At 31.1% G+C, this 16,122-nt stretch overlaps 1 protein-coding gene across 1 annotated transcript in view; it reads left to right on the top strand.

The window, feature by feature from the left end:
• Positions 1-16,122, top strand: part of LOC127733748 (uncharacterized) — a 161,745-nt gene that overhangs the window by 37,934 nt on the left and 107,689 nt on the right. The window contains exons 34-54 of the mRNA XM_052243063.1: positions 200-383; positions 1,416-1,606; positions 2,459-2,680; positions 4,459-4,573; positions 4,998-5,264; positions 5,533-5,796; positions 6,070-6,314; positions 7,027-7,119; positions 7,780-8,169; positions 8,367-8,443; positions 8,813-8,876; positions 9,311-9,517; positions 10,142-10,362; positions 11,179-11,330; positions 12,131-12,228; positions 12,476-12,631; positions 12,947-13,103; positions 13,486-13,902; positions 14,172-14,362; positions 15,368-15,583; positions 15,997-16,111. Of these exons, the coding sequence (XP_052099023.1) occupies positions 200-383; positions 1,416-1,606; positions 2,459-2,680; positions 4,459-4,573; positions 4,998-5,264; positions 5,533-5,796; positions 6,070-6,314; positions 7,027-7,119; positions 7,780-8,169; positions 8,367-8,443; positions 8,813-8,876; positions 9,311-9,517; positions 10,142-10,362; positions 11,179-11,330; positions 12,131-12,228; positions 12,476-12,631; positions 12,947-13,103; positions 13,486-13,902; positions 14,172-14,362; positions 15,368-15,583; positions 15,997-16,111 (4,042 nt within the window). The remainder of the gene's footprint in view (positions 1-199; positions 384-1,415; positions 1,607-2,458; positions 2,681-4,458; positions 4,574-4,997; positions 5,265-5,532; positions 5,797-6,069; positions 6,315-7,026; positions 7,120-7,779; positions 8,170-8,366; positions 8,444-8,812; positions 8,877-9,310; positions 9,518-10,141; positions 10,363-11,178; positions 11,331-12,130; positions 12,229-12,475; positions 12,632-12,946; positions 13,104-13,485; positions 13,903-14,171; positions 14,363-15,367; positions 15,584-15,996; positions 16,112-16,122) is intronic.

Raw genomic sequence — 16,122 nt, 5'->3', positions numbered from 1 at the left:
CCAGACATGACAAAATGTAAAATTATTGAAAAGAGAAAATGAACAACCTGACTATCACTACAATTAAAATTCACAAAAATTAACACCAAATTTTATAAGAAATATAGAATCAGGTAATACATTGTTTATATTTGATGAACTAGTAACAAAAGTATAACTTTTAAACGAATTTCTAAATATTATGCTGGATAAATTTTAGATCACAGATTCATCTTTATGGGTACAAACTGCACTAGAAAATATGAAACAGCAAGCTCAGATACTTCTCCCATTTAACATGAGTACATGGACTAATGGTTTTGGTCCTAATCCTGGTCCACCAGATGAAATCTTAGGCCAATTATGTCTGGCTGAATGTGGTAATGCTGGGACTTGTGTAGAAGGTATGTTAATGAATGATAAATATATTCCTTAGCTTTGGTCCACTCAGCTGTTCTGATAAACTGATTAATGTCAAAGTAGTAGGTTCGATAAGCACCTAAAATGGCCCCTTTTCTAGTTATTTATTGACCAATATCACAATGAATCATAGCTTATACAATGACTAAATAGGAAATATATTTTTATACCCCACCTACGATAGTAGAGGGGCATTATGTTTTTCGGTCTGTGCGTCCGTTCTTTAGTCTGTCCATTCGTCCGTCTGTCCAGCTTCAGGTTAAAGTTTTTGGTCAAGGTAGTTTTTGCTGAAGTTGAAGTCCAATCAACTTGAAACTTAATACACATGTTCCCTATGATATGACCTTTCTAATTTTAAAGCCAAATTAGAGTTTTTACCCCAATTTCACGGTCCACTGAACATAGAAAATAATAGTGCGAGTGGGGCATCCGTGTACTACAGACACATTCTTGTTTTTGTTTAGAATTTACTTACTTGCGTTATATTCATGATGTCACAAATAGCACTCATTTGATTTTACACGAAAATTAATAGAAAACGGGTAAATTTCAATTGATTTTTTGGGCAAGTTTGTTTTGAAATTTTACATATCTGAATTGAATATTCAGTTTGTCGACACCTGTGCTCTATGTTTCCTAGGCCTTAATGTGGTTGAAATCTGGACGATTTTGTCAAATTTCGCAAAAACCTCTATTTTTTACCTATTTGGGGTGTAAAAATCAATGCTTTTAAAATAAAACTTTGAAAAAAATATTTCTATTTAACTTTCTCATATATCTTTTCATCAACTTAAAACATTTATTATCTTGATACATTGAACTTAATAAACGGGGCCGAACTTACTCCTTTCTGGCATTTGATACAACACTTTTTTTTCTAGATATTTTATTCTATTTTGAAAAATACATTTTGATACAAGAGAAAGTGCTATAAAAATTTACAAAATAAAAATTGAATATTTTGAATTTTGATTGGTGTAATTTTGTTTATTTATTGGTTGAATAATATGTTTTAGGCAACTGTAATTGTAACACTGGACGTTTAGGATTGGATTGTAATGTTCAGGAAGGAGAGAAACCTGCTATCTTATTTATTGATGGGGATGGTTTGTGTGACCTTAGGACCAGTACTTGTGAAGATGTCATCCTGTTTACAGAACAAACTCTAGATGTGGAATCACTTAGTTGTTACTTTACTACACTTGAGGTAGGAACATGTAGATAAAGAAATAAAGGTAAACAATGTGAGGTTTGTTTCCATATTTTTTTAAATGATCAAATTTTGCCCTGGGTTATGTCTTTTACATACTTTTTTAATAAGTGAAGCTAAGTAGACCAACTACACTTGATTGATTGAATGTTGGTGTTTAATGCCACTTACAGCACCCTACTGAGATCTATGGGCAACCAAGGACCCTTTTCACATTTGTATGGTAATGATTGAACAATAAGAGCCTAAGATATTGTAATTTTTTAAATAAGTTTGTTTTGTAGAGACAACATTATATTATTTGTTATGACATAGCTGAATATCCACCATTTTGTTTGTTTTCTTTCAGCAATCAGGAGTAACATTTCAGTTTGTTGGCAGTGCTGTTAGGGTGAATGCTACGTTTATAACATAGCTGAATGTCCACCATTTTGTTTGTTTTGTTTCAGCAATCTGAAGCTACATTTCAGTCTGTTGGGAGTGCTGTTAGGGTGAATGCTACGTTTATAACATAGCTGAATGTCCACCATTTTGTTTGTTTTGTTTCAGCAATCTGAAGCTACATTTCAGTCTGTTGGGAGTGCTGTTAGGGTGAATGCTACGTTTATAACATAGCTGAATGTCCACCATTTTGTTTGTTTTGTTTCAGCAATCTGAAGCTACATTTCAGTCTGTTGGGAGTGCTGTTAGGGTGAATGCTACGTTTATAACATAGCTGAATGTCCACCATTTTGTTTGTTTTGTTTCAGCAATCTGAAGCTACATTTCAGTCTGTTGGCAGTGCTGTTAGGGTGAATGCTACATTTATAACATAGCTGAATGTCCACCATTTTGTTTGTTTTGTTTCAGCAATCTGAAGCTACATTTCAGTCTGTTGGCAGTGCTGTTAGGGTGAATGCTACATTTATAACATATAATGAACTGGAATGTACACCACCATCCAGGGGAAGTTATCAAGTCCAAATCAGTAACAATAATACCGGAGAAATCTTGAGTGACATTTCCAACTATCTTGTATATGATTCTCTATGCTATACATGTGATGTGTCAGCACTGACTTGCACAGAAAAGGTAGGATCATTTTGATGAAAACTATTTTGTTGACATATTTTCCTTACACTCTTATTGATGAACTGTATAGTATACTTTAAGTCTCTTCAATTTAAGCATGTAGACTATTGTTTCTTTTACGCAATTGAAATGTATATTTATTGTTACCATAGTAATTTTGAGACAGGATTGACAATAAAGATATGACGGGTAAAGGTCTATTATATATATATATATATATATATATACATATGTTTTATAAAATCTCTTAGAACCTTTATATTATGCCTGATTTTTATATGAGGATAATACTAAACCTTATTTTTTTAATGCTAATTTTGATAAGTTATAATTATATTGAATTATTTTGTTATTTGCATAATGGTTTTTGCTTTTTTAGAACTGTTACCATTCTGATATGGAAAATATCTTTGAGAAATATATGGTTAATTATTTTTTAGTTTCATTTTGTTAATAATTTGACCTCTTATTTTAAAGTTACCCAATTTTACCTTTCATAGGTATTTTTTTCAAAAGTGTACACTAAAGGAAGCTACCAATAGTACTAAGGATTCTGAAAAGGCAAATTTCACAAAGTCTAGTTGGTCAAATTTAGGGTAGCAAGTAGACTGACTGACTTTTATCAGGATTTAATAATTTGTAATAGTTTTAGTAAATAGACTTTGGATCCTGAATACAAGATAAATTTTTTTTTCTATACATATATATATATATATATATATAGACATTCATTATACACATATAAATTGTGAGAAGATTGACTTTGAAATGATTTAAGTTGTAATAAACACACCTTTCTTGATTGCAGTCTGATATCCAGGTAAATGTATGCACGCATATGTATAATCTGCATGGCAACAATTTATATGTTGTGCATAATGTTAAATGCAATAATTTGTACCACAAAATGAAAAAGCTTTTCAGTTTGTTTATATATTATTTTAAACCGAGTCAGCATGTTAAGATTAATTATTTATGGAATTTATGTATGTGATAAAATGACTGTTATTGAAGCATGCTCATGCAGTAAGGACCTCACAACAGAGGTTTAATATCACAGTAGTATATATGAAATAGCTTAAATCACATTAAAAGCATGCTTTATTATATATACAATTTGCAAATATGGTATAATCAATGCCAGTCAAAAGATGGAGATAAAATCACATTGTATTAATATATAACTATCAATTACTAACCACCAAATATAAAAATAAGAAGATGTGATATGATTGACTATGATACAACTCTCCACCAGAGACCTACGAGAATGCTATTGTATATTTATCTATTAAATATATGTTGAATACTTTAATATGGGATAGTTTGATCAGGAAAAGTAGAAAAAGGTCCAGAATAAGATAAAATGGAAAAAATTGCATTGCTGACCAGAAGCAGAAGAGTAAATAAAAACATTATCTTGAACATTTATAAGTACAGATCTCTGATAATCCTCAGTAATACATTGTTAATAAATGGCCTTCAATACATATTGTACTTTAAAAATTACTTGCCCAATTTTAAATGTGTGTTAAATTTTGCCACATTATTTTCTGTACATAAAACTCTGAATTTAAAAAGAAATGATATGAACAAAGATGATGCAGTACTGATAATGAATTGTTTGATGCAAGGGCATATTGATAAGAATATTTATTTTAGTTTGTTGAAATTTTTTTTTTTATCACTGTTTATATAATAAAATGGTTCTTCAGTGTGAAGAATGGAACTCTTTGATTGTTTGAATTATTATTTACATATATTTGTCTGTATTATAGACTACAGCTTGTCTGATTGACAATATATGCTATGAGCCAGGAGAGTTCAACCCTAATGACATTTATCAGTATTGTGACCCAACAGTTAACTACACACAGTGGCAGGTAGCTAAAGGTAGGTTGCTATATTCCCTTTCTTAAGATACCAATTGACAGTGTAATAGAATTTTTATTGAAATATTTATTGTACTGTTTTGAATCAGGAAATTGATGGTTCCACATTTACAGGGACTGTCTCAAAAAGGTAAAGTATCAGTTTATTAGTCTGAGTTTCTAATATTTTGATTCACCCAGTGAAATAACAGTTATTAAATTCCTGAGAAGGTTGTTATAGAAGTTGGTTGAACTTCCTTATTTTACAAGAGGATCCAAGTGTTACTGAAATTATAAAGATTAATTAGTTAAATAGCCTTGAAACCATAATGTCAATAGAAACTATATCATAGCTCACTAAACTGTGTCTGTCTGTCCAGGTGCCTCTTTTAAATCATCTAGAGAAATTGTAAGATTCTGTTTACTGTAAATGTTATGTTTTTCAGATTCTTGTGGAATATTGGACATTGCATGGTATACACAACAAAACAAAGCTGTGATGGGAGAACAAATATCTGAAATAATGAGTGACAATAATGTCACCAACTGTCAGGATGCTTGTATGGCCCAGAGAGAAGCCCCTGTATGTGATGGATTTGACCTTGACAAGGTTACACAGAACTGTTCTTTATTTAGTGGTGATGATTTCTCAGCCTCTGCAGAACTCACAGACAACACCAATTCTGACCACTCTGAATGGCTATGTGTAAATGGTAAGTGAGAATATATTGAATACAGACATTACAATTCTGACCACTCTGATAGGCTTTATGAAAATAATTAGTGAGAGTATTTTAATCAATGGCCAATTTCAAGACATTATTGAGGAACCTTAGTTCATCATAATTTTTTGTTTACTAAAGCTTTTTGGTACAAATACAAAATAGAGATTGTTAAGAAAGTTTATTAAAATTGTGTGCTCTTATGTATAAATTGAAACAATCTATCAAAAATGTTACATTACAAATGCTTTATTTTCAGATCCATGCGGCAAGAGAGGACTTACCTGGACAAGGTATTCAGGATTTTCTCTACTAGAACATAATGACAAGGAGATCTCCAGTGTGACATACAACACACAGTGTCGCAGGTTGTGTTTTCAGGAAACAGACTTTATCTGTAAATCCTACGAATTTATACCAGCCCTGGGTATTTGTTACCTGTCAAAATCTGTTGCAGCTGATTATAAGGACAAGTTTGTGTCATACCCTGGTTTTATCTATGAAGACTGGGCTTGTGATAAAGGTAATAGTCATTTTAGGTGCATAAGTCATAGTTTTTAAAAGAAGTTAAAAAGTATTAGTATAAAAGATATAGAAATAAACATATAGTTATTTTATATTTTATATATACAAGTCATATTTAAAGCCGTACACCGTAAGGACTGGAGAATTAGTTTGGTTTAGAGAGTTGGTTAATATATATAGGATATAAATATATTGTATTGGTGTAAAAGTCTGGTTTAAACAAGTTTCATAGTATATTAAATAAAATTTATTTTCGAATTCTACCAAATAGATGGAGACTACCCAGTCATACCCAAAAATCCTGAAGTTGAAGTAAGCAGTCTGCCTGTTGATGGAAACTTGACATTGTCCTGTGAGTTTTCTACAATCCAAAATACCAACGACAGTATAGAATATCATGTATACTGGGTCAAGGACTCTGTCGTCATAGCATCTGAAATACACAATGAAATGACAGAAGAAATCAAAGTATTCCTGGATAGGAAACATGTTGTTGATCTGGCATTCGGTACCAAGGTAAGTGCTTCATTTAATTCAGAATTACAAAGTATTGCTGTACTGTAGAAGTACACTCATTTTCAAATTAGATAGATATTTACAATAAACACATTTTAGATACCAGGATTAATATTATGTACGCCAGACGTGCATTTCGTCTACAAAAGACTAAAATCTCATCTAACACTTCCTGAATAAAACATAAGTAGATATTTTTTTATCTGTAAAATAACAGATACAAATGTCTGTACTAATTTATCTTTAGATTCCTTGTATTGCCTTCTGATGTTATTTTTTTGTTAAAAAAAGCTGTTTGTATATTTTTCTAGGAATGAGATACCAAATACATCCACAATCTTATAAATGTTAAACTAGCAAGTTGCATTTACAAGACAAACAACAATGTTTCAATGATTTTCTATTTCTTTAAGTTGATAAGAACAATTTTCCTATATTAAAAGGGTTAGGTGTGGCCAAGCCAGCATTGCTGTCTCAACCTGGTTTCAATTTATCAAACATTCCATCCTTCTTCATATCAATAGATAATTTCCTTTTAGAGCATCAATTTCAGTTGCAGCTTTTAGCAAACATGCATATTTTAAATCAAACTTTACCCTTCCTCCAAAAAAAAAAAACCCACTTCAAAATGCCTTGGAATTGATCTGTTAATATACTGTAATTACAAGATTAATGTTATATGTTTAATTTTTATTACAAAATATTATTTTAGTTACACTGTGGAGTTAAAGCATGCATACAAGATAGATGTAATGCAACAACAGGAGCCTTCAGACAAAGTAATGAGATTGTAGCTGATGTCAAGGTTCGTATTATAGAAGTTTCTTATAGCAAGTGGTAACAGAAGGTGTATAGAATTTATGCATCAGTTTTAACTTTGAGCAACAATTCAAAATAAAAATTTCCAATACAGAAAGCATTTTCATTAACTTATAAACATAAAAGGTACCAATTTTACAGCACCAGCTGTGCATTTCCATAATAAATGTCTCTTCAGTGATGCTCGAATCCAAAATATTTGAAAATCCAAACTTTATTTAAAACATGAAGAGCTAATGAAAAACTGATAAGGACAAAAAATATAGCCAAAGCTTGGCGAGGAACCAGAGTGTTAATTTTTACCAGTTTTAGATCTTTAATGTTTGCTGTGAAAGATATATGAGTATGCGATAATTAAAACACCAGGTTCCAGAAAGAGATCATTTAAATAGTAAGACCATTGAAATAACTGGAAAACCTAAAAATTCAGTGACTACAATTCTGAGCATACAAGTTTGTTTAAGCTTTATATTAAGCTTTTAAAAGGTTTATCAGTGCTATGTAATTAAGAATCTTTGTGATGTTGCTTACTTTATTGTCTAATATCATAAATATATGAACAAAAATTTATGTGAGAAAGCAACCCAACAACACAAAACAAAAGAATATCTTGAATGCCATTAAATGTGTTTACTTATTTGAAAAGATAACTTCTGACAAGATGATTACTGTAGAAGAAGGCAACAGCAGTGTAGAAGTAACATTTCGACCCATGGCGCCACCTAGCTTTTTCTGCAGTATCAATGACAACAAAGACAACTGTCACATTAAATTATCTGTTACTACGGTCACTGAGTATTATGATGATTTCTGTGTCAGTGGAAAATCTTCACAGTTAGTGATCAAACCAGAAAATGACAAAAAGTCATGTGACATTATGATAACCAATGAGAATTGGAAAGAAGAATTTGAAGTTCCTGTTAAAGCTAAGATTGATAATTTAATTGATGGAGACCAGATGAGAAAAGTGGAATTTTCTGGAAAAGTTGAATCTGATTTTGTTGATTCAGATGAACACTCATTCTTTACTGTAGAGGTATGTACAAGATTTTTGTTTTAAAAGCTTTATTATATAGTACATAATTGTTTCATGTAAAATGGAAATAAATATAGAAAAGCAAAAACTGTCATCCTTTTATCATCTTCCTAAGTGATAAGCAGTTTTTTTTTTCTAGTTTGAGATTAGTTTCAGTAATGTCATTTAAAAACTCACTTTTTTACTGAACATTTCAGGTAACTGTAAAAGATAAGGACATGGTTTCATTCTGTGAATCTGTTACAGTGGGACACATCACGACGTTTGATGGGACGTAAGTTTCATTTAGTATACTTAAACAGTATATTATGTGTCAAATTTGGAAGGAAAGGGATTAAAGCAATTTAATGTAATGATTAAAAGCAATGTAATGTTATTATAATAGGAAAAATGATACTTTACACCTTGTAGTGGTAATATTGACCAGTAAGAAATTTAATGATTAAAACAGTGTCAAATTTAAAATGTGCATTTTATTTGATTCATGCAGTCAACAAAAACTACCCTGTATAATGTTGAATAATAATGTGTTATGTTCTAGAGTGTACCATTAACTTGTATTAAGAAATCTATTGTAACAGTTTTTGTTCTGATCACATTTTATGATGTACTGGTAATGTAAAAATTGTTTAATGTATTGTAGACAATTCAACCACTTTTTGGAAGGAGAGTTTACCCTGTACAAGCATACTTCAAAACCTTATGAGGTAAAGTAATCGAATTTGGATTTAGATAGAAGAATTATAGTGAGAGTTGTTATTCCAGTTAAAAGTAGTTAATTTTATGCTATACCATTATTTATCATCTTTTTTGAAAAATATAGAACCCTACAAAAATATTATATTGCTGAAACTCTTATCATAATACCATGAATTAAATATAAAAATATTTATGTCACTTAATTGGAGTATTTTTTTGGGGGAAAAATGAAAATTGAATTTTCTTTTTTGAAAAACGAAATTTTTTCTGTAAAGATCATGAAACATGAAAATACATTCATTTTGAATAAGGCCAATAGAAAATAGATATTTCATGCAAAGCTATCATCCGTGTCTCCCTGGAAAAGCATTTCAGTTGATATTGGCACATACATGTCTGTATTTATTTTTCATGACCTTAAATACTATTTAATAATCTTCAGATACAAGCTTTCTACAGAAGTTTTGATGGTAAAGCGTCTAGAGTTTGTGCGGTAGCTATCAGATCTGGTGCTGGTGTTGCTGTCATTGATGTATGTGGCCCAAAAAAAGAGCCAGAACATAAGTGGCCATTACTTGTTAAGATTTACGAAAAACAAATGGAGAAAGGAACAGATATTTATCGTGCAGTTGATGGAAAGATGTTCAAGGTAAGTAAAATATTTCAGACAAACTTTCCCCATAAAAGGGGGATAGGGAAGGTTTTGTTCATTTCAGTAAAATTAGTTTTCTTTTTCATTCTGAATAAAGGGGTCCCTGGTAAGGTATTTGCCTGTCTTTGTTTTGATACTTTACAGTGCTGCTGATAATATTCCCCAAAAGAAGTTGCAAGGATGATTGTCTGTTTTACCTATCTGCAAATCTGTCATTAGATTTATAATAGAATTGCTGTATAAAATACCATATAAATGTCTGTTTAGAAGTCAGTTATATTATCACAGTACAAATTATGGAGGGGCAGGAGAACCTTTTTGACGACGTATGGATTGGTCCTTTATTTTTCCTGGAATTTAGGATTTACACTTATCAGGACTAGGGAATTAATGATTAATTTTTCAGGATCCAGGAAAAAATGCTTTATTTCTTTCGAAATTCAGATTAAGCATTTGTTTTTTGGAAATTCTGGATGACAACACCTTCTACCCCCCACATTATGGCAGTGAAATCAATGTTTGAGTGTTGTTAACCTGTCTCCGAGTCTCATCTTACTGTCCTTGGACTCATGGTACTGTGATGAAACACAACTTTTATGTTTTTGCATTTTATTTTTTCAGATTATGTTACCAACAGGAACCATTATCACAGTTCTTGTAGAAACAGAAACCAGATCACCATATTTGAATATTTGGGTTCAGGGGTCAGTAGTTGACCTTGACAATACTAAAGGTTTGTGTGGAATGTTTGATGGTATGAAGAGCAATGATCTACAGAAATCAGATGGAGAATTGTACAATGTTCCAGGATTAGTAAAAGAAGCACTCTCACTTTCTTGGAGGTATATATATTTTTTTATAAACATAAGTATTAAATGATAAAAAGAAGAAAGAAAATACAATAATAAATACTTATTTAAAAAAATTCAGGTATTTGTACCAATCAAATATCATGCTAATATAGAGAATGTTTGTTAGGATGGGAATTACTTTGAAATTACAAGTCAAGCATTTTACTGAAATTTACAAATTACATGATGTTTCTTAAGGTTGTTGGTGAAATTTTGAGTATGCTGAAGATGATGCTATAAGTTTATATTTTCTAACATTCTGGTTTTATGCCCCGCCTATGGAGGAAGGAGTCAATACTTTTTTGTGTTTGTGTGTGTGTACATCTTTTTGTTTGTCCATCCATCCATCTGCTCTTCTGTCACATATCAGGTTAAAATTTGGTAGATTACAAGAAGTTTCAGTCACACCAAATTAAAAGTTAGTTCACAATTGTGATATGAACTTTTTAAAAATAAATGCCAAAGTATGAGGTTATTTTTTGGCAAAATATGGTCATGAATTTCAACTTAATCATAAAATATCAAAAAGGCTACAATTTGTTTCTTAAATGGATATGTTTCTAAAGCCTTAATGCTCAAAATTACAATCTATTCATAAGAATACAGGCTCAGAAGTCAATGCATTTTGTGATATTGTCAATATACTATGATTTTATGCATTTTCCAGATAAAAACTTTAGGAAAACCTTGGCCACAACCTTTCATCCAAAATGTTCTGTAACCAAAAGGTGCCAAATTTTATGTTGAATCCCTAGTTATTACCATGTTAATTTGGATTATATTTTATTACTTGAATTAATTTTATAGAGTGAAGAGAAATGAGAGCCTTTTGACAGGATATTGTTCCTCCATGAAATCCCCAGAACTAATGACTTACTGCAGCTGTCCACAGGAAATGGAGGGGGATTGTGATGTGGACCAAATCAAAGGAATGTGTTCTGTTATTGGTGATCAATATGGTAGGATATAATATATACTTAGCTGGTGAAATTGACTGATTTTGATCTATTGGTATGATACATCATGTGATACAGTTGTCCTGAACATGCATTAAATATTTGCCACTGGACGTTAAGCAACCATCAATCAATCAATCATATGATACACATTTTTGACATTATTATTCTTCTATTTATCAAATGAATCTGACTTTTGAATAACTAGAAGTGAATATCAGCTGATATACCTTGTCATAATGTAAATCATACAATATTATGGAAAATTAAAAATACTGCTTCAGTATTATGCTTGCCTCGAGTGTGAGAAATCATCGGTTGAACCCCCCTACTGGATGAAACCAAAGACTTTGTATTTGCTACTTCTCCCCTAATCACAAAGTATTAAGGACTGAGCAAAAACTGATCAGCGCCCTGATTATGTGTCCAGGTACATTGACATGTCTCCCTATGGACTGGTCAGCCTGGAGTCAGAATAATGTGTCCAAGTAGGTAGACATGTCTCCCTATGGACTGGTAACTTGTAAATTATGTTCCTCAGAATGTCAGAGTACAAAATAGGGTTCAAATTCACATTGTATTAACATTTTCTGGTCCTGAAGATGCATTTTATTTGGCAATGGACCTGAAACAATCATCATCTTCAAATGTAAAAATAACATTACTAGGCGTGTTGTAAAATTTTCATTTATTTATGCATCCTCAGTTGAATACCTTAAAATAAATGTCAGCTGCTAGTATATAAGAAACAGTTATTAGCTATATATATATATGTGTAATAACATGTGAATGATATTTGATAGGTGATGTGACTGATACTCTGGGTGAAAGGTCATCCAAACCAAAGTTTTGTGATGATGAGAATGGACCGTATGAATTTGATTCTGAATACAGATCTCAGGTTTGTAAATATTCTTTTTTTTTTTTTTTAAATAATTGAGTTGACTATTTTTATACTTTTTTGTCTTTCAAATATTTTTGGATTTGAATGGATATTTTACTTTTTAACCTTTTTTGTAATTAAACTTAATATGTTCAAACACTTATTTATTGACCCAACAGAATATTCAGTTTATGTTTCGTTTGGCCAAATTGTCTGTTACAGGGATTTGATTGGCTCACACAATTCAATATTTTTACTGTTACAGGGTTTTGATTGGCCAACACCGTCTAACATTACTTATGATGATGCAGAAACAGCCTGTATAGCAACTGTCATCAATGGTACAGAGGGACAGCTATGTAAAGATATACCTAATACACAGCTCACACAGATCAAACAGACTTGTATTGAGGATATTCAGGTTAGAGGTTAAATAGTGATTTGTATCCTTTATTACATGCTGTTACTCTGTGATTGTATTTACTAAGTCATCTTCACATGAAGAATTCTGTAAAAATAGATTTAACAAAAAAACAGTAGCAGTGAACTGATATTATTTTTAGTTAAATCATATTATAAGCATGCAAAGTATTTTAATCATAATAAGATCACAGACCCAACAAAACTATTTTAGCATCATATTGTGCAGCAACAATTAGTATTTATACAGAGCTTTTATTTAATGTGTAATTTATACAGAGCTTTTATTTAATGTGTATATTTTTGTTATATTTAGATGATGGACAATTTAAGAGCAGCTATGTTGTCCTTGGCAACCATACGACAGCACTGTGGAGAAGAAATACAAAGAAGTGTGACAATGTGGTCAAGTTATGATGTAGTACACAAGTTATGTTTTAACCAATGTGGAGAACATGGAACATGCAGACATGGTTAATAACTTTTTTCATTATCAGAATCTGTACAAACTTACTATAAGGCTTTTAAGGAGACCTTAGCAAAGCCACAGAATCTAATATCCAGAAAATACAGTTTTCCTCGATCCACAATAATTGGTATCCACAAAAAATGAATAAATCAACAGGAACCAGTTATTTTTTTCTTAGGTTAAGTTCTGCTTTGTGTGAGGAGTAATGTTTCAAGAAGAACTAGATTCTGATTAAATCTTGAAAGAGATTGAAATCAACTGACCTGTTTCAAGAAAATATACATTAAACTGAGACCTATATTACATACAATGGAAAATTATACGTAATTTAAAAAGAAAAGATACCATTTTGATCATTGAAATAATTGTGGTTGTTATTTTTTCAGAGATGATGATAGCGACACCTGGTGGTGGTGATGTTTACACAAACCTGTCCATGTACAAGCTACAAGTCCCAGACAACAAGTTCCTTACATTCAAAACTAAAACCTGTGATAACATGACTGTCATCTTATTAGGAGAAAACAACACCATGGTAACAATAGGTGGGGCCAATGATACAACATACACGATATCTAAGAATGATGAAGAAAAGGTCAGTTTTATGATGGAAAACACCACGGATTGTAATGATTACAAACAGTACTGGATACGATGGGATGATCACATAGTAGAAGTTGGAGAAGGTTCACTAGGGCGCGAGGCTGGAATTGCTATGTGGAAAGATCCTGAACCAAGTATGGTAACTGGTCTAGCTATTTTTAGTGGAGATACATCTGGATCATGGATGTTCCCCATACCAGGTATGCAAGTCACAAGTCCGTTTTTGATATTGTATTTAGGAGGGATATCAGATTTTTTATTAGTGTTTTCATATTGTTGTTTATGCCTGAATAATTTAATTTCTTGACAGATTAGAATAAAATACATATGCTAGAATCAGTTCACTAAAAGTCTGGTTATGATTTTTTGTTCACAAATTGGTCTTGTAAAATATCTTTTGTTGGAGTTGAATAGACCTTATAAATAACTATTGGGTGAAGCATGTCTTATTTTTTTTTTATCATTTCAGGTCATTGTGAATGTGATGCAGATTTTGGAGGAGCTGATTGTTCAGTTAATATAACCATGCCACCAGAATTCTGGAGGTTACACATGAATGGTTTCTGTGATATATCAGAGGAATCTTGTAAAGAAATTGTTGTTTATGGAGATGATTTTTACAAATCTGAAGACCTAGTTTGTGAACTCCAGAGAATTGAAGTTAGTAGAAAGCATATTAAAAGCATTGAAAGTGTGGAAAGAAAGAGTAATAAGTTTTTATAGGAAATTTGGACTCTATGAAAGGAAAATGTGAAAACAAAGGGTATAAATGCATTGTTAAGATTGAAAGTAGATATAACTGGTTAGGTCAAACAAACCAACATCATGCTATAGTCAAAATTTATATTTCAAAGAGTCTACAATGCCATTGGTAAATAAAAAAACATTTGAAACTTCATCTTTTCATCACAATGCACATACTATATGTTCTTGGGATAAAAACATTGAAAGTATTTATACAAAGGTGATCTACTACATTTTACAACGTAATAAAAATTAAAAACTTTATTATTCAAAAATTTCAAAGTTGCGTCAACTTTGAAATATATATATATATATTCAAAATTCAAGAGTCAATCCTAAATTGAGGTAAATTATATGGCCTTCCAAATACTGTTTCGATTCCTAACATCACTGAAGAGACATTAATTGTCGAAATCCGGATATGGTGTACCATTTTTTGCACCTTATGTTTGCGGTATACCATCTTTTCTGCAAGTTTATTGTTTTCTGTTTAGTATTAAATTAATAATTAAGATACATTTTGTTACATCTGGTGATCCCTTTATTTGGCAATCACCATGGCAGTCAGCAGGGTTTAAGAACATCTGTTGTTCAACCTGCTAGTCAAATGCGTTTTGTTAAAATATACTTTTTCACTTTTTTGGTCTTTTTGAAAATGTTGTTTTTGCTGTATTTAGACCCCTCTACCAAGAAATTTGTTTTGCATGCACACGTATAAAAATTGCGGTTTTTATCCAATGCAATCATAGGTTTGAACATTGTTTTCAATTTAGACTTGTATATATATATATATATATAGATAGATAGATATAATTTAGGTTTTAATCTTGGATAAAAGAAATAGAAAATGTTCATATCATTATATTCTGTGATATTTATTTTCTTCAAAGAATTACATTTTTCTATTCTTTATTCTTTTAGCTGTCTAATGAGGAATACACTGTTATCAATGAAAACAAGACAATGGTAAAAGCTGTCTTTATCAGCTTCAATGAAGTGATTTGTCCAATGCCAGAAACAGGAAGTTACATTGTCCGTGTATCTAACGATGGTATGACCTACACACCAGAGAGTATCTTCACCGTGTTTGATGATGAATGTCATACTTGTAATGAACCAGGAAAATGTGAATTTAAGGTAATTTAAATGTTTGATATCAATTTCATTGTTTGTGGCACATGTTTCTCAGTTAATAGTAGCTACAATTGAATATTCATGCTGCAAAAACAATATTTGCTTAATTGCATACTATAAGTTGAGAAATATATATTGAAAATTTATATAATGTTTGTGAATGCTCTCATATTGTTTAATTGAAAACAGGAATGTTTTTTTGAGTTTTGTTTTGAGAAATCTTTTATGTATGATATGTAAGGAAAAAACAAACCTAATGTATTTATAGATTGATTTTTCTCTCTGACCTTAATTGAAATATTTTAATTATTAAATGCTCTATTTATAAAAGTCATTAAAGAACTAATTTGTAAGAATGCAATGAACAAAGCAATTATGACAAGAAAATATATCTCAATTTGTTTTTCTTTTTGCAGGAAAAGACCTGTTTCATTGACTGGAAATGTTACGATGCTTCCGAGAGAAGTCCCGAGAACAGAACTCTGATCTGTAGTCCAGTAGAGTCCTATGATATGTGGAGTACTACAAAAGGTAATACATAC

This window comes from Mytilus californianus, unplaced genomic scaffold (genome assembly GCF_021869535.1).
Source record: "Mytilus californianus isolate M0D057914Y unplaced genomic scaffold, xbMytCali1.0.p SCAF_3, whole genome shotgun sequence".
NCBI classification, from domain to species: Eukaryota; Metazoa; Mollusca; class Bivalvia; order Mytilida; family Mytilidae; genus Mytilus; species Mytilus californianus.
The sequence above is the reverse complement of the archived record's forward strand: the minus strand, read 5'-3'. Positions and strand labels throughout refer to the sequence as shown.